Raw genomic sequence first — 20,739 nt, forward strand, 5'->3', positions numbered from 1 at the left:
GGCTTATTCTCCACTCTTTGATGTTCTGATTGGACACAGAGCAGAAATTCCCCTTTTTGCACACTTACAATGAGCACAGACCCACAGTCCTCATGAGAGCAGATATTAAGAGCAGTTCAACACAAAGTTCTCTGAAAACTGAGTCAATCATGTTATTACATTAATATTTAAACACTGTGAAATAACCAATAAAGCAGGACACTCAGTTGAATTCCATCATTATCACTGGTTTGGTGTGGTGTTCAGAATTAGCTTTAGTCTTAACTACTTAAAGTGGACTCTTGTAGACTGCTATAAACAGCATGCAGTTTCTCTGCTCCAAAATGTGGCTGAAGACTCAAATATATTTAGTGTCCCAGTTATTTCTAGTGGAGGATGTACGACTGATTCATTATGTGCATGAATTATATTAAATAGGAGTTTGATTTATTTGTTTTTGTCAGCAGTTCACCTGCAGGTATTTTCTTCTACTCGCTCTGTGCAGGTAAACAATAATCTGACCGTCTGAGCCCAGTAAGTAAGAAACTAAAGTACCTGCCCGCTCAAACCCGCAGTGTACGGGCTTTTTACCCACGGTGACCGTGCGCATTGTGAATCTGATCCCACCCACCATTTATTACATGGATCACACAGAACGCACATAAAGCCCCTTTCACACATGTGCAGTAATCCAGAAATGTTCTGGACTTTACTCAGAGTAGTGTGTGTGTGAGTGCGACCACCTGCAACATTCATCTCGGACATTACCTGGACTTTATCCTCCTCGCGCCCTGGTAAAGACTCCGGATGAAGTCTGAGTGTGAGGACTGCATGTGTGAGTGGTCCACTCAGGGACATCTCCGGACTCAACACTCTGAAGTTTCTCTAGAAAGTCTCTGGAGTTCATGTGTTAAAGGGGCATGAGACTGTACAGTAAACAATGATTTTAAAGGTAATTCAAATGTAATTGGTGGTACTAACCGTCAGGAACATCTGCTCTATAGTAAGAGGTAATGTAAAATAATTCTTATATGGCACAAGAAACACGTGAACATGACACCAGCTAATCGACTATTGAATTTGTTTTCATTTAATTTGGTCATTGATTTTAGTGAACTGAGTTAATTAATAGTTGCACCCTTACTCTGTTTATTCTCTTTCAGACTAGCTCTCTGTGGTCTTAGGGATAAATCTTGTGAATCACTGGGATCAGTTCTGCAGTCAGAAAACTCCCTGAAAGAGCTGGACCTCAGTAACAATGACCTGCGGGATTCAGGAGTGGAGCGGCTCTCTGCTGCACTGAAGAGTCCACTCTGTAAACTGGAAACTCTCAGGTGAGTTTACACAGCTTTTTGGATTTTGGTATAAATTCATTCCTGAACTGAACTACTACTGTACTTCATTACATTATTACAGTTCATATTACAGCAGAATGTTAACTTCAGTTTTTAGGAAACTGAGCACAGAGTCTCTGGCTGTAAATTACTGTAGAACTTCATTAAAGAAGAATTATGATGTTGATTCATTATTAAAAATCTGTACCCAGTAATTTAATTTGATCAGAATCTTTTATTCACCAGGTATGTGCTGTACAAGGGTTTTTGATGCAGGTGTCAACATTAACATAAATCTAAGTGAATAAAAAGAATTACAAGTTAAACATAGTCTAATTAAACACAAAATACACATTACATGAAGAAACAAGCAACAAGTAAAGAATGTGCCACAGAGGATATGTACAGAACAAACAATCATAATTAAAGATGGAGAGGTAAACATTTTATGAGACAGACATATTTCAGGAGGTTTGTGTGTGTGTGTGTGTGTGTGTGTAAAATGTACGTACAGCAGATTAAGTGTACAATCTAAAGCAGCCGGATATGAGAACGGTCCTTGTTTGGGTGGGCGTTGGTCTTGGGAAAGAAGCTGTAAAGATGAGGGTTAATCTGAGACTTCAGACATCAGTCTCGGTCTTTGCCAACGTGGAAAAAACATTCCTGATTTGCTGCAGGATGTACAAGTGCTGCTGGGCCATCTTCATAACTGTAGTGTTGTGTCTTCCCTATCTGAGGTCCTGCTGAATGGTGCACAGGACTTTGTAGGACTCTGCTCTGCTGACTGTGGAGCCATGTATTTCCAGTGGTGGTAGTGGGGTGGTTTCCTTTCTGGAGTCTGTGATTGTCTTCATGATTTTTTGTGTGTTTAGTTACAGTCTGTTTGCCTCTGTGTAACGCTGGGGTGGGAGGAACAAGACAGAACAGAAGCAATAGCCGAGATGAAACCTTTATTAATCATCAAAAGGGGAACAGAAGCACTAACACAAGCACCAAAAATGAGCAACAAAGACTAACTAACATGAGAGGGCTTATAAAGGTAAACATGATAGGAAACACCTGTGAACATTTAGGACTCACAGGTGAGGGGCGTGGCTAGAAACAACAGGAAAGACACATGACAGGGAAAACAGAACTGAATACGTGATTCACAATATGATGAAGGACAGGAGCACAGGAGGACCATTAGACCATGGCAGCCTCACACCACGACATCAGCCATGTTTCTTCCTCCTGGTAGAAGGACTCGTTTGAGATGACGCCAATGAGGGTTTTGTCATCTGCAAACCTAATGAGTTTAACCGAGTTACTCTCAGAATTGCAGTCACTGGTGTAGAGCAGAGGAGAAAGCCTGCATCCCAGAGGAACACCAATGCTGAGGCAGAGAAGGTCTGAAATGAAGTTGCTGACCCTGACATACAGTTTCCTTTTAGACAAGAAGTTGTGGATCCAGCAGCAGACTGATGGGGGGATACTGAGTTGCTGCAGTTTATCCAGTAGAAGGTCAGGAACCATGGTATTGGTCCTGGATTTAAGAAACTGAAGTAGAAATCTCTCAAAACACTTCATGGATACACCTATTAAAGCAGTTGGTCTGTAGCCATTTAGTGCAGAGGTGTTCTGTATTTTTGGAACTGGTATGATGACAGAAGTTTGAAAACATGTAGGTACACCAGACTGGCTCAGGGCCTGATTGAAGAGATCAGTGAGGACAGGAAAAATCTGGTCAGAACGGTGCAGGGAAGAGTCTGGATGCTTGTCTTCCATGTGTCTTGAAGGATGGTGGGTCAAATTGAGCTGTCCTTGAAGCTTGAAGGGCTCAAGGTCCAGATCAAATCTTGATAATTGCCATAAAATCAGGAGGGGCTGGTCCATTTTTGTCTTTGTAGGCCAGCTTCAGAGTGAACAGCCGAAGGTAACAGCAGCAGTAAAAACTCCCTCAAGGCTGGAGGAAGAATCTTTGGGAGGAACCAAGACTCGCAGTGGACTCAGATCAAACTACTGATAAAAATAAACAGTATCACAATTACGTCTGTTATTATGCTACAGTGTAGTTAGTAGAGTATTGATGTGAGAGTGAAGAAGTAATGGGGATTTAGGCAATAATAATAAAAAGTAATGAATTTGGTTTGTCACGTAGTGCTAGCATCATTGCAATATTCGCTTATATGCTGGTTAATATTTATGAGGATAAATTTATAGAACAATCTATCCAATACTACCTTTAAAATACCACCATCTTTAAAAGACTGCTACATTAATAAAAATTTTGGAGGCCACCATTATCAAATTCCACCTTTAAAAAATCAGCTATTTTATTTAGGATTCCACCTTTTTCAAGTTATATTTATATAGTGCCTTTCTAATTCCCAAGGTCGCTTTACACAAAGAGGAGAAGATTTAAAAAGAAAAGGGTAAGACACTTATGCCTGTAGAGTGCAGAAGTCCTGAGAGAAGAGGTAGGTCTTTAACTGGGATTTAAAGCAGAAAATGAAGAGCAAAGATGAAGATTCTGTGGTAATGAATTCCAGAGCTTGGGTGTCATCACTCTGAATGATCTACCACCAGCGGTAACTAATTTAAATTTTGGTACTGACAAAAGACCACTCTCAGAGGACCTCAGTGATCTTGTAGGACAGTAGGAGTGTAAAAGTTCAGAAAGGTCGGCTGGTGCCAGACCGTGCAGATGTAACCGGTGGCTTCTTCTTATTTTCTCTGCGTTGTGTTGGTTAATAATGACCGGACCACCGACATGTTTTGAAGTGCATCTCCATTTATTGGATGAGAAAACTGACAAAACAATGATCAAAATATCACACTCCGGTTAGCGGTCACTCACTCTAAGCCCCGCTCCCGCCAAATGCCACAGAGAAAAGGGGGCGGCGCGGCGGGGAGGGTGCACACAGTAATGTACTGAATACAGCAACTGATTATACCTGACAAAACAATGATCAAAATATCACACTCTGGTTAGCGGTCACTCACTCTAAGCCCCTACACAAACCAAACAAAGATATTATTGTTTATTACAGATGGTTTAAAAATTACTCAACTTCCCAAACTTTCACTCACCGCTCCCGCCAAATGCCACAGAGAAAAGGGGGCGGATGGGCGCGAAACTACACCTTATAAAGGGGCTGTCCCCAGAAACCAAACGTAGGGGTAACAAAAAAATCAAAAGAAAGGTTCCACACACTAACTGGAGTTACACACACACGTCAGGTGAGTTACATAAACAAATACATTTTGTGAAATTATACATAAATAAACATGAAAATAACATATAAAGACAGACTTTAACTGAACACTATTAACAAGGAATTGACATTGTTACACAGAGCTTTGTATGTGAGCAGGAGAACTGTAAACTGAATACGGAGTGAGACAGGTAACCAGTGGAGCTGATGAAGAACAGGGGTGATATGAGCTGATTTTTTAGAATAAGAGAGGACCCGAGCAGCAGAGTTCTGAACACACTGAAGGGAGTGTATGGCCGTAGAAGGAAGGCCAATGAAGAGAGAATTACAGTAGTCTAAACGGGAGGAAATGAAAGCATGGACCAGAATTTCAGTGTCCTTAACAGAAAGCAGGGGATGAAGGCGAGCATTATTACGTAGAAGGAAAAAAGATGTTTTGGTTAGGGCCTTAATATGGGGTTTGAAGGACAGAGAGGAGTCAAGAAGTTCACCTAAATTGCGAACAACTGGAGAGGTTTTTACAGCCACACCATCAAAGTTAAGTGGAGTATCAGAAATTTTTGAAAGAGTGGACTTGGGGCCAGACTTCAGTTTTTTTTGTGTTGAGTTTCAAAAAGTTGGCGTGCAACCAGTGTCTCAGATTCTGAACGCAGGAAATAAGGGCAGAGTGGAGGTATTTTTGGTGTTCACGTATATTTGAGTATCATCTGCATAACAATGATAATTCAGACCATGGCTGTGGATGATCTGACCAAGTGGCAGCACGTAGATGATGAATAGTATAGGGCCTAGGACTGAACCTTGGGGAACATCTTGTGTAACAGTACTAGGGGAAGATCTGTGTGTACCAAGAGCAACAAAATGAGATATATTGGTAAAGTAAGAGATGAACCAGGAAAGTGCTGTGTCAGTTATACCAATAGCTGAGAGATGGGAGATGAGTATGCTGTGATTAACAGTGTCGAATGCTGCACTCAAATCTAAGAGAAGAAGGATACTGAGTGCACCAGAGTCAGTAGCAAGTAGGATATCTTTTAAAACCCACAGATGGGCTGTCTCAGTACTGTGTTTTGTGCGGAAGCCAGACTGAAAAGGCTCAAAAAGATTATTGTCCATCAGCAATGACTCTAACTGAATGGCCACCACCCTTTCTAACAGCTTAGCTAAAAAGGGGAGGTTAGAAATAAGTTGGAAATTATCAAGGTTGTCTGTGTTCAGACCAGGTTTTTTGAGAATGGGTGTGATGGCAGATGTTTTAAGGCCTATGGGGACATGACCTGAGGCAAGAGACATATTAATGAGATGGGAAATAGGGCTGGATAAAATGATGGAACAGTTTTTAAGAAGTGGGTTTTGAGCAGCATTGAGGAGAACAGGTACAAGCAATAGATTTAACTATAAGCTCTGATATAAAGCCTGGATCAATGGGAAGGAAATTAGCCAGGGGTTTATGAGCTGGGCTCAAATGGAAACAATGCTCAGGTGAAGAAGGAGATGAGAGGAGTTGATGGTAGATTTTAGTAATCTTCTCATTAAAAATCTATGAAAATCTTCACATTGCTCAGCAGTGTTAAAGTTCTTGAATGTCTGTGGCTGAATGAGTTTACTAACAGTAGAGAAGTGTTTTGGGCTTTTTACCAGAATTATTAATAAGAGATGAAATGTGTGCAGAACAGGCAGACTTTAAAGCAGCATTATAAGAAATCATGTGGTCAGTATATGCCATTAAGTGCACAGTAAGACCAGAATTCTTGACTAGGCGCTCCAGACGCCTACCAGACGCCACCCAGCATTTATTACATGGATCACACAGAAAGCACATACAACCCCACCTTGTGCAGACCTCTAACCTAAAGCCACACATGGAGATAAAGTAAGAAACTAACCATAAACAATGACCAGGACAAATATAAACTAAAGGAAAACAGAGGCATAGAAAAACTAAGCACATAGAGAGAAAGAGAAAACACTAGGCAGTAGGGCTGGTTCACTTAACACACTGTTAAAACGAGTCTCAAGTTTTCAAAGCAGAAGTGAATCAACACAGTGGTTCAGAGTGTTCAGAAATCAGAATATTAAATGTAGTTTGTGTATTTGCAAAACATATGAACAAATAAATATGTCTATTTTTGGTTGACTTTCCTCTTTAAAAATAATGAAAAAGGACATTAGTATTTGGTTTGAATGTCAGGTGTTATTCCCAAACTACAGAAATAGTATAAAAGTCCTCCACAATCCTCTGTATTCGAGGGTTTTGAATGGAGCCAGCGTGAGTGTGAGAGTATTTTGAGGGGCCATTTGAATTTGCATAATATGTAAAACACAAGAAAGTGACCAAGATCCCAAGTGTGGGAGCATTTCAAACAAAGCTTATGATCAACACAAGTGAATCAGGCAAATGTAGTGTACTTTTTATTATTTGAACAGCAGGTGGCAATATGTGTTTCAAATGCTTCAAACCATTTTAGTTACATTTTAGTTCTCTGAGGAGTGTGGTGTGTTCTCCCTGTGTCTGCATGGGATTCCTCCAGGTGACTGTCAGTGAGGAGTGTGGTGTGTTCTCCCTGGGTCTGCGTGGGTTTCCACCGGGTGACTGTCTGTGAGGAGTGTGGTGTGTTCTCCCTGTGTGTGCGTGGGTTTCCTCCGGGTGACTGTTTGTGAGGAGTGTTGAGTGTTCTCCCTGTGTGGGTTTCCTCCGGGTGAATGTCTCTGAGGAGTGTGGTGTGTTCTCCCTGTGTCTGCGTGGGTTTCCTCCGGGTGACTGTCTGTGAGGAGCGTTCTCCCTGTGTCTGCGTGAGTTTCCTCCAGGTGACTGTCTGTGAGGAGTGTGGTGTGTTCTCCCTGTGTCTGTGTGGGTTTCCTCCAGGTGACTGTCTGTGAGGAGTGTGGTGTGTTCTCCCTGTGTCTGTGTGGGTTTCCTCCGGGTGACTGTCTGTGAGGAGTGTGGTGTGTTCTCCCTGTGTCTGCGTGGGTTTTCTCCAGGTGACTGTCTGTGAGGAGTGTGGTGTGTTCTCCCTGTGTCTGTGTGGGTTTCCTCCGGGAGCTCCGATTTCCTCCCACGCTCCAAAATTACATATTGGTAGGCGAATTGGAGATTCAAAATTGTCCGTAGGTGTGAGTGTGTGTTGCCCTGTCAAGGACTGGCTCCCCCTTCAGGGTGTGTTCCTGCCTTGCGCCGAGTGATTCCGGGTAGGCTCCGGACCCACTGCCGCCCTGAACTGGATAAAGGTTACTAACAATAAATGAATGAATGAATGAATGAATAAAGTTACATGTTTTAACAGACAATCATTAATCATTATTTTATAATCCTCAATTTTAACGTTTTTGTGAAAAGGCATTTGCAAATTTGAGGTCCCTTTTTAAAGAGGCAAGTTTATTTCAAATAGCTCATAGTACACAAAGAAAATGCATTTTAACGTAAACCATTTAAGGTGGAAAGAGGCTCAGAATGTCTTTACAATTTAAGGCAGAGAATAAAGCATTCTAATATAATTACAGCATGATTTAAGGTGGAACAAGGCACCAAAATATAAACTGCTGCACCATTTAATGTGGAATGAGGTGGTAGAGAACTGCATGAGATCTTTGTTTGTCATTAAAATAAAACAAAATAAACCAGCAAAATTCTACAGCCAGTGAGAAACAGCATGTGTTTATAAGAGCATCACCATCAGCCCACATTTACCTTACTTTCCACTGAGTTTTCAAGAGCTAGGGTGTGTTATGGCAATTGTCTAAGTGCAACCAGGAAGGAAGACCGATTCTCAGGCTCGAGGAGTAATCAAGGTAATAAAGACACAGAGTCAAGTATTCACTCCAATCTCTAGTTTATTCATACATTTGTTGCAGTATATATAGGACCCCAGTCACGTACACCCCACTGTCATGTGCCCCTTCTGCACGTACACCAAGCACCATGTGTACCGTTCTGACATTATTAAAATTACTCTGTTTATTCCCTTTCAGACTAGCTGTCTGTAATCTTAGGGATAAATCTGGTGAATCTCTGGGATCAGTTCTGAAATGTAAAAATGTAAAGAATGTTAAAAACCCCCAGGAGAGTGAGGCCAGGTGCGACAGTGACACAGAGAAACTCCCTCAGAGTTGAGGAAGAAACCTTGGGAGGAACCAAGGCTCACATGGGTGGACCTACCCTCCTCTGGTCAATCTACTGGTAATAGTTAGGAGTCGGCGAGAACTTCATTGTAGGTGCAGCTCCTAGGCCAGTGGTGGTGCCTGAAGCGTGGGCAGCTGGTCTGAAGAGTGGAGCAGGAGCTTGACAGTCATCCATCAGTGAGCGGTCATTTACTCAGAAAAAGGTAGAGGGATGGAGTTAATTGTGATCTGTTTGGATGAGCATTAACTACCAAAAGATAAACTAAACAAATGAGCTTTTAGCCTAGATTTGAAGATTGTATCTGTGTCTGAGTCCCGAACTTTTTCTGGAAGATCATTCCAGAGTTGGAGGCTTTATAAGAAAAAGTTCTTCCCCCAGCTGAGGTCTTCTGAATTCTGCGAACAATTAAAGGTCCAGTACTCTGTGATCTGAGTAAACATGGAGGCTCATATTAGGATATAATACATCTGAAGGTGAACACCTGAAGATATTCAGGAGTGAGCCCATGTAGAGCTTTATACGTTAAGAACAGAATTTTTTAATCAATAGGGAATTTAACAGGCAGCCAATGAAGTGATGTTAGAACAGGGCTGATATGTTCAAATTTTCTAGTTTTAGTGAGGACCCTGGCTGCAGCATTTTGAACGAGTTGAAGTAAAATTTCTGCTGTGCATCCTGACAGTAGTGTATTACAGTAGTCAAGTCTTGAAGTAATAAAGGCATGTACTAATGTCTGCTCCTGCAGGGATAAGGCATTTCTAATTGTGGAGTTGTTGTGAAGATGTAAAAAAGCAGTCCTAGTGATTACTGCCTATGTGTTGATGAAATGATAAATCCGAGTCAATTATGACATCAAGATTTTTTGCTGCTGAACCAGGTTTAACTGGAAAGTCAGCGAGATTTAAAATGAAATCTGATCATTTATTCCTTGCCACTTTTGGACCCAAAAGCAGGACCTCTGATTTGTCGCTGTTTAGAAGGAGGAAGTTACGCAACATCCAGCCTTTCACGTCTTTTACACAGTCCTCTATTTTCTTTAATCTGTGTTTGTCATCGGGCTTGGCTGAAATATACAATTGGGTGTCATCTGCGTAACAGTGAAAGTTAATGTCATGGTTTCTTATAACTGTGCCTAGCGGTAACATGTATAATGTAAATAATACTGGTCCTAAAATAGAGCCTTGCGGAATTCCAAATTTGAATTTAGATTTACATGTTTACATTTACCAATTGATAACGTTCCGTTAAGTAAGATTTGAACCATGATAGGGCTGTCCCTGTGATTCCAACCATGTTTTCTAACCTTTCTAGGAGAATATTGTGGTCTATTGTATCGAAAGCTGTGCTGAGGTCAAGAAGCACCAACAGGGATACATGGCCTTGATCAGAGGCAAGAAGAAGATCATTTGTTATCTTGACTAGAGCTGTCTCTGTACCATGATGTGGCCTGAATCCAGATTGTAATTTTTTATATCTATGATTCTTATCTAGATCTGAACTAAGTCGTTGGGCCACAGCTTTTTCTAAGATCTTGGATAGAAATGGCAGATTAGAAATAGGCCTGTAATTAGACATTAGATGTGCTAACATCAAGATTTGGTTTCTTGATCAGAGGTTTAATGACTGCTAGTTTAAAAGCTTTTGAGTAATTTTGTGGGAATTGCGTTGTGAAGTTTTACAGTTTGCAGAGGTGATAATCTTCTCTAGTTCTGACTGTGGGAGTGGGTAAAAGGTTTCAAGTCTTTCTTTTACAATTACGTTATGTTTTATATTTGCCACACAGGGTGGCAGCCAGGTTGGGTTTAATACTGTGGGTTGAGTTTGTTGTCTAATATGCTCAATTTTATTATTAAAACAATCGAGAGTTGTCGGAATTTGTGGTTCAGTACCTGCCTGATTTTTTGAGGTTATGGAAAACACACTAAACAGTACTCTAGGATTATTTTTATTATTGTAGATCAGCAAGGCCAGATATGCTGAGCGAGCTTTAGTGAGAGCATTTCTATACTCTATAAGGCTGTCCTTCCAGGCAGAGTGGAACACTTCCAGCTTGGTCGATCACCATTTCCGCTCTAGTTTCCATGCTGTTTGATTTAGGGCACAGGTTTTATCATTGTACCTTGGGACAAGCTTTTTCTGTATCATCCTTTTTCTTTTAAGTGACATCACATTTTCTAAAGTCGATCAACAGCTTTTTTCTAAGTAGTCAGTTAGTACATCTAGCTCCATTGGGTCTGATTGTGTGGGAACTGGGGTTGATAGTTCTGGGAGGTTTTCTATAAATTGTAGGGTTGTAGATGGTTTTATTATTCTCTTTGTAGGATAGCGAGGGGGTATACATATATTATGGCTAAGGCATAGCTCATATGAAATTAGGTAATGATGGGAGATTACTGAGGTTTGTGGTAAGATATTAATTTTGTCTATGTTAAGACCTGGTGGCGCGGCCGGTAGTGTCGCAGTCACACAGCTCAAGGGACCTTGAGGTTGTGGGTTCGAGTCCTGCTCCGGGTGACTGTCTGTGAGGATTGTGCTGTATTCTCCCTGTGTCTGCGTGGGTTTCCTCCGGGTGCTTCGGTTTTCTCTCATGCTCCAAAAACACATGTTGGTAGGTGGATTGGTGAGTCAAAAGTGTCTGTAGGAGTGAGTGTGTGAGTCAACGTGTGAGCGTGTGTCGCCCTGTGAAGGACTGGTGACCCCTCCAGGGTGTGTTCCTGCGTTGCACCCAATGATTCTGGGTAGGCTCCAGACCCACATCTGCCCTGAAATGGATAAGGGTTACAGACAATGAATGAATGAATGAATAAGACCTAGTGTCAAAACTAAGTCTAATGTGTGACAACAGTAGTGGGTAGGCCCTGTTACACTTTGAGTAATACCAATAGAGTCTAGGATTGAAGTAAATGCCTTTTTAGTGGGTCATCTGCTTTCTCAAATTGGATATTGAAATCTCCTACAATTATAACTTGCACACAGCTAGGTTTACAGAAAAATCACTGAATTCTTTTAGAAATTCTGTGTAGGGCCCTGGTGGTCTGCAAATGTTACATAATAAAAATGTGTCCTTTTTTTTTGACCGGATTTGTCATAATGGTGGAGAGAATGTGTCACATTATTTAAGACTGATACATAGGGTATTTTGGTAAATTGCACATACTCCACCTCCTTTGCCTGATAATCTTGGGCTATGTATATAATTATAGTCTAGATGAGTGGCTTAATTTAGTGCTGTATATTAATTTGGTCTAACCCACATTTCTGTGAGACATCTTTATGATCACTTATAATATATCTTATGATGACTGCTTTTGAGTTTAGTGATCTTATGTTGAGTAACCCACATTTTAGATCTGAGGTGTTGTTGCTATCATCTGAATAATATTTAATATTGATTAGGTTGTTAAAACAGGCTGATTTTGTTTTTCTACTTTTACATTTAATTCGGGGTAAAGACTCAGTCTCAATACAGTTGAACCTAGCTGACGACTCAAGGCAGGTCAGAGACAGTCAGTTTAGCCTGTCTGTCTGCGACCTGGTCCCAGTTCTGGGTTGTCAGCAGCTGTTTACACTACTCTGCTTACTAACTAAAAGACTATGTGCTATGCTGCAAGAAAGGAAGGCAACTCCCTCCCACGTGGGGTGGATATCATCCCTACCTATAAGACCAGGCTTACCCTCGAAATGTAATCAATTGTCTATAATGCCCACTTGATTTTTGGAACACCACTTGGACATCCAGCAGTTTAATGCCGAAAGTCTGCTATAGGCTTCAGCACCATGACGCATTGGGATGGGACCAGAGCAGATTATGGCATTGGACATTGTCTGGGCCAGTTTAATCACCTCTCTAATGTTACACTTAGTTACCTCAGACTGCCGCAGATGACCCTCGAATCCTCAAATGTGTCCTATTAGCTAACAGTCTAAGTTGGCACTATTTCCAGCACTCTGGCTCCCGGTAAACAGCTAACTGTTACTGCTGGCACCCCTAAAGGGGTAGCTAATTTCACGTGTTGAACAATATAGTGTGCTATAACTAGAGCACTCTTAGCAGTCTCCTCAGAGGGTGCTTCGCTGAGCGAGGCAAACCTGTTTGACACGCAAATCAGAGGAGCGTGGTGTCCCGGTGGGCTAGCTTTGGCCTTAGCATTAGCATCAGCCTTAGCTTTCCGGCTATGTTGCAGAGACATCACCCATTCACCTCGCTGTGAGGGCTCTAACACCGCAGTCGAGTGGGTGCCGACTCTCCCTAAGGCACCGAGAGTTGATGGCACTGAATCTCGCTGTTTATCCCTTGATAATAGTAAGCGCCAGATGCGCACTTCTAGCTGGTCCACTTTATCCACTAGAGAACTAACTAACTGGCACTTAGCACAAACAAAGCCACTATCATTATCGTTAGAGGTGGAAAAGGTAGCTAAACTAAACATGCTACACTCTGAGCTGGAAAAACAACCAACAGTAGCCATGGTAATGCAGGTACTTACCATTTTTAGTTGGTTTAGGAACTTACACCAGAAACATGCTTCTGTAGTGAATAATCCTGTGGAGATAATCTATAAAATAAATCCATGTATGGTTAGTAAGTGGTAAGAACAGGAATAAGAACAGAAATACCAGTAAATACAGAAATATCAGGAAAATTAACAGGTACAGGAACAGCCAAACGGGTTGCCAGATACTCAATCAAACACACTGTGTGTAATTCCAGCCACCAATATCATCTCTTCCTCTTTTTCTTCCATTCTACAGATTGTCTGGGTGTATGATCTCAGGTAAAAGTTGTTCTTCTCTGGCTTCATCTCTGAAATCAAACCCCTTCCACCTGAGAAAACTGGATCTGAGCTACAATCACCCAGGAGAGTCCGGAGTGAAGCTGCTCTCTGATCTACTGCAGGATCCACATTGTGCACTGAAGAAACTACAGTGAGTCTCTCTCTCTCTCTCTCTCTCTCTCTCTCTCTCTCTCTCTCACACACACACACACACACACACACACACACACACACTGGTCTCTGATCTACTGCGGGATTCACACTGTGCACTGGGCCCAAGATGTGTCCACATTTGGAAAGAAAATAGTGCTGTAAGTTTTGTATGGTCTTACATAATCTGTTAGTGTACAGTTGTAATGTTGAAATGTTGAAGACTGGTCACTGTCAGGCTGCTACTTTGGCTCTAGCAGAGGCCTATCAGCAACTCTCCTAAACTGAGTTTGTGTGGTCATTACATTTCCGCACTGAATATTTCCATCCCCGTTTTCCCAAAATTTGACACACATACACATATATTTTAAAAATAATACAAATGTACAAAAAAAGAATAAATAAATAAATAATAAAATGTGTAAAAGCCCAGTGAATATACAAATATATAAAAATGTTTTAAAGACGTTGTGTAATGTATAATTTTAATTCAAAATAATCATTCGCCCACTCTTGTTATTTTATGGTAAATGTTGCATAATATTCACACATCATTTTATTTCATAAATAAATAATTATGTATTAATACACTTAGGGCTGGATGATATGGCAAACATTTCTATCACGATATATTTATTAATTTAGGTTGATATAATTCCGATATTGATATGAACACTATAAAATCCACTGAAAAACTTCCAAGAACCAACAAGAACATGACCTCACCATCAAACATGAACCTATTAGCTTTGTCAATATTAATATTTTTAAACTAAAAATGCTGTAAATGCTGCTGTAAATAATGTATATTGAGATAATGAAATGTGTTTTAAAATCATATCATTATTATTGAAATATTTTATATAGCAATATATATTAATATTGAATTATCGTCCAGCCCTAAATACGCTATGTTCACGATCGCCAGAATATCAAACTTTAAGTCGTCTAAACTAATACTCACTTTCGCACACAGTATTATCCACAAGAACAGAACACATTGATCATGTTTTTGCAGCAGTTTTTCCTGATTAAACTCATAACAAATGATGAAGCGACCAATAAATACTTCTCACTCGCCATTTTCAAACTACTTAATGTTTTGTTATTTTTTGTGGAATAAAGTGTATTAAATGTTATTAAATGTATTAAAATGTATTATTAATACTACACATCAGTTACCATTAAATAACAGTTCACTTAAGTTAATTCACTTTGTTAATCCACACTGGGAACAGATGTAGTTTCACCGATCAGGAACAGCAGTAAAAAATAGTTCAAAACAAAAGCCAAAAGACTGCCATGGCCACGTGCTGTAAAATACTGCTGCCTTTTACTCTGTATTGTAGGTTATTTATGGATGTTATTGTACCACAACCAATTTTAACCAAGCAATAAATGTATGAAACACATCTGGGACACATCAAAGTGTTAAATGTGGTGATTTGTAGGTGTCAAATCCACCGTTCACCAACAGAAAAAGGTTTAATTACGACAGTAAAAGTTTTATCTGAGAAAAAGAGTAAATTCACTTTGAATTCATACTGAAGGCCTCAGAAATGTTCATTTAACCCTGATATAAATTATTGCCCATAGCGCCCCCTACTGACATTGCACTACTGCCTTGGATTTTCTGTGCAGTGAAGATACATTCAGATCCCTTAACCCTGCCAGACATTACTGACCTGGATATGTGTGTGTGTGTTTAGGGTGGAACATCGAGGGAAGATCAGGATGAAACCAGAACTACGGAAATGTAAGAACCACCAGCCACACACACACACACACACACACACACTTGTCTCCACTCATTTCAAGTTTTTGTGTCTGTATACCTATATATTAATACGTTGTTGTGTTCATATATAAATACTTCTGAGACTGTGTGTGTGTAGAACTGAATGTGTGAAGGAATGTGCCAATCCAGTTGTTTTGCCCCTGATCCCAGTCATTTAATACTGAGTATAATCTGATCTAATACTTGTGTAACAGTCAATGATAATTAATTATTATTTGATGAATAATTAGCCCCCTCCAGGGTGTGTTCCTGCCTTGTGCCCAATGATTCCAGGTAGGCTCTGGACCCACCGCGACCCTGAACTGGATAAGGGTTACAGATAATGAATGAATGAATGAATGAATAATTAATTATTTAGTTCATTTTGTTAAGCTCCAGGTTTTGGAGCCATTAAATAATATGTAGTGTCTGCACCGGTCCAATTTTAGCTTGGACATGTAGGTCATAATAGAATAGAATAGCTTTTTATTGTCGATGAGAAAACAATGTTCAGAACAGTGTTAAAACAATGAAATGCAGTTTTAGCATCTTCTCTCAGGCAGCAGTTAAAATATAAAATCTATTCATGTGCAAAAATGGCAGATTGTTCAGAGCATTAACACAGAAGATATATACAGGCTTAATTTAAAGGTGCCGTGTGCTATTGCTTGTCCAGTAGAATGGGTGGTTGTCCGTTGATTCTACTGATTATCAATCAGGATGGATTGGTTAAAGTAGTTGGAAGAGAGGAGGGGGGGGGGTTGATGGTTTGAGGGCTGATGGGTTGATGGCTTTTACAGCCTGGGGAAAGAAGCTATGTTTCAACCTGTTTGTTTTTGCTTTTAATTGTCTGAATCTCTTTTTGGAGGGGAGGGGGGAAAACAGAGTGTGTCCAGGGTGAGTGATGTCCATTGAAATGCTGGTAGCCTTTTTCTGGAGTCGGCTGTTGTAAATGTGGCTGAGGGTGGGTAGTGAAATTCCTATGATTATTTCCACCCCTCTCACCACTCGCTGCAGGTCTCTCCTGTCCTGTGCTGTGCAACTGGTGAATCAGACTGCAGCAGTATGTCAGGATGCTGTCGATGGTAGCTGTATAAAAGTTCACCAGCAAGTGTTGATGACTATGTTAGATGACTTTACACATTATAGAGCAGAATTAGCTAGAATCAATTATTATTAATGAATTATGCTCATTGACCCGCCGTAGGATGACTCTGAACTTAAAGTAATAATTCTGTACAAGAAAAGTGCACACATAAATAACCAAGGATTGGTTTTATCACACAATTGGTTTATTAATAATAATATCAAATACTGAATATTGATTATACATTCATATGAAATGTATTACAGCGATACATGAGGGAACAGGGAGATTAATTTATGAGGAAATTTCTCTATGATAATTACCCTAAACGCAGCAAAGCATTTAGCACCAACCACCTGAGCAATGAAAGAAATGAAACCATGTGACCTTACGTATCCCTGGAGATGGACTGGAGACAGCTGGGAATATGTCACTGACGCATGGTGCTTTCCAGCGCGGGCTTCCTGGAGCACTGCAGATGCAGGCCTCGTAGCGCTGCAGTTGCTGGCGTTCCTCTACTGAATTGTTTAAAAATCATACAGTGTGATTTTCTGGATATTGTTTTTTAGATTCTGTCTCTCACAGTTGAAGTGAACCCACGATAAAAATTACAGACCTCTCTGTTATTTGTAGCTGGGAAAACTTTAAAAATCGGCAGTGTCTCAAATACTTATTTTCCCCACTGTATGTGTTCATTTACCTGAATGTGTGTGTGTGTTTGTATTTACCTGAATGTGTGTGTGTGTGTGTGTGTACAGATGCCTGTGATCTGACTCTGGATCCAAACACAGCCCACACTGATCTCTCTCTGTCTGAGGGAAACAGGAAGGTGGAGTGGGAGGAAACTCGACCGTATCCAGATCATCTGGAGAGATATGATCATCATGATCGGTATCGTCAGGTTCAGTGTGTGGAGAGTTTGACTGGACGCTGTTACTGGGAGGTGGAGTGGAGGGGGGGGTGGGTTTATATCTCAGTGTCACACAGAAAGATCAGGTGGAAAGGACACAGAGCTGAAAGTGTGTTTGGATCCAATAATATCTCCTGGTGTCTGATCTGCTCTGAGGACAATTACTGGGTCAGTCACAATAAACAGATCACTGATATTCCCCGCCCCCCATCTGACTCTAACAGAGTGGGAGTGTATCTGGACTGTGGGTCCGGCACTCTGTCCTTCTACGCCATCTCTACTGATACACACACACTCACACACTTATACACTTTCACCTCCACATTCACTGAGCCGCTCTACGCTGGGTTTGGGTTTGATGTTCCTGATTCCTCAGCGCGTCTGTGTGAGATAGAATAGTGGATTAAACACAGTTTATTGTTTGTATTTAGTTACAGGATCATGTCTTTATCAGTGAGTAGGAGTCAGGAGGATCATCCTCTGAGAGAATGAGCTGTGGATGACTCAGTATTAATGCGTTCATCTGTTTCATTATAAAGGGCTTCTATGGAGTGAAGGTCTAAAGGTGAAAATGACGGTGTGATGTTGTGCTGTGTGTTGTTCCTCGGGCGGTGGATATTGATGATGATGAGGTGATTAAGGCTCGTTAATCTTTTCTCACTCGCAGAATGAGTTTCAGAATCTCTCTTTAACTCTAGAATGATTGAAGCTATGAATTTATTTGTAAAGAAAACCATCCACATGGTCCCCACTGCACCTCTGTGAAGAGTTTAGAGCCTAGGAACGATAAAGGGTTGGGGGAGATGGACACTAATGAGGGGGAGGGGGGAGACGGACGCTGATCGAGGGGAGGGGGGAGATGAACACTGATCGGGGGGAGGGGGTTGAGGTTTCTTTGGAGAGACACAGAAATGCTGACTGAGGGAGAGCAGTGGTGAGTCCAGAGGCTGTGAGAGCAGGAGAGCGCTCTGATTGGACGCCTGTGTCACGTGGTGGTGAGAGAGGTTCTGGGAAATGGAGGCAGAGGCCGTACCTCTCTCTGAAAAAATAAAATCACATTTCTCTCTCTTTATCTGTATTTCTATCTCACAATATATCTTTATTTATATCTATTCTTGTTTATCATTAAATACAAATATGTAAAATAAATATTTTATTCATTAAATGTATTTCACCTTGTTTTTAATGTTGAAGCTGTTTGAACAGAAATTAACTCAAACTCAATAAAATATTCTTATAATTTGAGATTCTGGCTTTTTGTTTTATACTGATCAAAAGTGTGTGTGTGTGTGTGTGTGTGTGTGTGTGTGTGTGTGTGTAAACACTAGCGGGATGACTGTGTTGGAACCAGACTCTGAAAATAACTGGATATTTCAGAGTAAACTGCCCCTGTCTCAGGACTGTGAGGAAGAAAGAGGGTTTTAAACAGAAATAGAGTCGACTCCTGTGATTTTAGACCAAACTCTCCTCACGCTCCTAAAGTTAACCCCTCGTTCTTCCCCTGAATCCTGAATGTACAGATACTGAGCTGTGTCTCTGTGCCGTGTGTAAAATGATGTCAGAGTGTGGTTCAGAGTCGTCTGTGCCTCCACTCTCCTTCACCACAGCATTTTCCTGATTTTATTTCCTTGTGATTTTCTGTTTCAAATCAGAAATAACGGGTCATTTATCCGTCTTTCACTTTCTCCTTTAGGTTTTACTCTTTGGTGAAACGTGCTAAACTTTTCATCATAGTTCTCATCTCCAGCTGATTATTTTTATTGAGTTCTCCTCTAGTTTTTGTGAAACACAGGTCTCCACTAATACTTTATCATCATTTCCCTAACGACATTAAAACTAGACGAGAGAGAGTGAGGGGAACAGAGAGTGGGCTGTGTCTCAGTGACTCTGCTGTATTTGTAAAAGAAGTTCACTGATGGCCCTCTGGAGGGCGCTGTCTGTGTTTGTAAAGATCCAGGGCTCAGCTCAGTGAATTAGAGGATTGTTTTTAAACAGATTTTTAAGTGTCCTGTGTCATGTGTAGTGTGTACTTTTGTGTTTAATAGATTTATAACTGAACGAAGTGTGCAGTAGTTATTCATTGTTGATTATTGCTGCTTTACCTTTTCTCACTGAAACTAATCACTGTGAGTTATTGCCTGTTACAGCTGATCAGCCACAAGCTGCCTTTATTTGAACAGACAGTGGTTCTGATTCATGAATTGAGACCTGGAGAGTGGTATTTTAATTATCTACCAGTTTGCTCCAGAAACAATGCCATCACACGATTAGCCACCGTTACCTTTCTGTCTGAAAACCCCGGTGAATCTGGCGTCATGTACAGACCAGGGGCGTAGACCGAGGCCCCCCCCCCAGTCCTAGTGTAGGTCTCTGCAGACCGGAGGTGATGTGGGCATGCCTAAACCTTACACCTATTGGCTGATAAATGCTGTCAGTTATTAAAATGGGTTGCCAGTTGTCAGACTCCACAACAGGAAGTTATTCACTTTACGTACGAAAAAGTACAAAATCTCCCAAGAACACGTCTTCTTTTTTACACTGTAAATTATTATTTGGTCAAATTCTGACTCTCAGCAGAAATTTACATTCACTTTCAGTGTGAAAGCTCTGAAGAAACACGTCTTCATTTCCTTTAACAAGTGGAACATAATTTCATACTGTATTTTAGTGCAGGTGTGAGTCATTTTTATTTCGTAGTTTTCTCGCTCTGTTCTGAAACAAATGCAGTAATTGAAAGATGTTTATATTCACCATCTGACTGTGAAAATGAATGTAATATGTTTTTACTGTAAACTGTACCTTATCATTTTTCACCAGTAAACACACACTCCCACTGTTTCTCTTGGTGAACAATAATGTACCTGCACTGTGTCTTTTTGATTATAATGAGGTCAACAGAGTGGAGGCCTGTGTATGGGAGAATTTGGCTGTTTTCTCTGAAATAAATATAAATTGTGCATAAATAGAGATCTGGTCGTTCTATGTGTAAATGTGTGCACTATAAACTATATTCTCTTTACAAACATAGGTTTTCCACTCTTTCAGCAGTAGATCCATATGCTTTTTTTAAAACTGTTTTTCAGTTCTTTAATACACATGTTAAAACAGTGCATTCTGATTTTACATTACTTTAGAAAGTACATACACAGTACAGACAGTGCATTCTGTATTTCTGTTTACATTAGCTTTTAGTATATTAGCTTACAAACAGACGGACTGGTAGTCGTGATGGGAAAATGCAGATTAACACCAATGAGTAATGGTTAATGATAACTAATGATTTATATTAATGACACACTATATTCAGGGAGTAAATGGTACTGATTAATCTTGATTAATTCTTACAAAATTATGTAGGCCTTAGTGCTTGTGAGATGAAGGGACTTATTACATTGTGTGGTTACTGTGAC

The 20,739-nt window shown here is 40.5% G+C and overlaps 1 protein-coding gene across 2 annotated transcripts in view; it reads left to right on the forward strand.

Annotated features, from left to right (window-relative positions):
- The window catches only part of LOC136707078 (NACHT, LRR and PYD domains-containing protein 12-like), a 112,521-nt gene extending 93,978 nt beyond the window's left edge, over window positions 1-18,543 (forward strand). For both annotated transcript variants that reach the window (XM_066680957.1, XM_066680956.1), the window contains 4 exons: window positions 1,143-1,313; window positions 13,383-13,556; window positions 15,265-15,311; window positions 17,178-18,543. In XM_066680957.1, the coding sequence (XP_066537054.1) occupies window positions 1,143-1,313; window positions 13,383-13,556; window positions 15,265-15,311; window positions 17,178-17,728 (943 nt within the window). In that variant the 3' untranslated portion in view covers window positions 17,729-18,543. The remainder of the gene's footprint in view (window positions 1-1,142; window positions 1,314-13,382; window positions 13,557-15,264; window positions 15,312-17,177) is intronic.
- The last annotated feature ends 2,196 nt before the right edge of the window (window positions 18,544-20,739 follow it).

Source organism: Hoplias malabaricus, chromosome 9 (genome assembly GCF_029633855.1).
Source record: "Hoplias malabaricus isolate fHopMal1 chromosome 9, fHopMal1.hap1, whole genome shotgun sequence".
Classification (NCBI taxonomy): domain Eukaryota; kingdom Metazoa; phylum Chordata; class Actinopteri; order Characiformes; family Erythrinidae; genus Hoplias; species Hoplias malabaricus.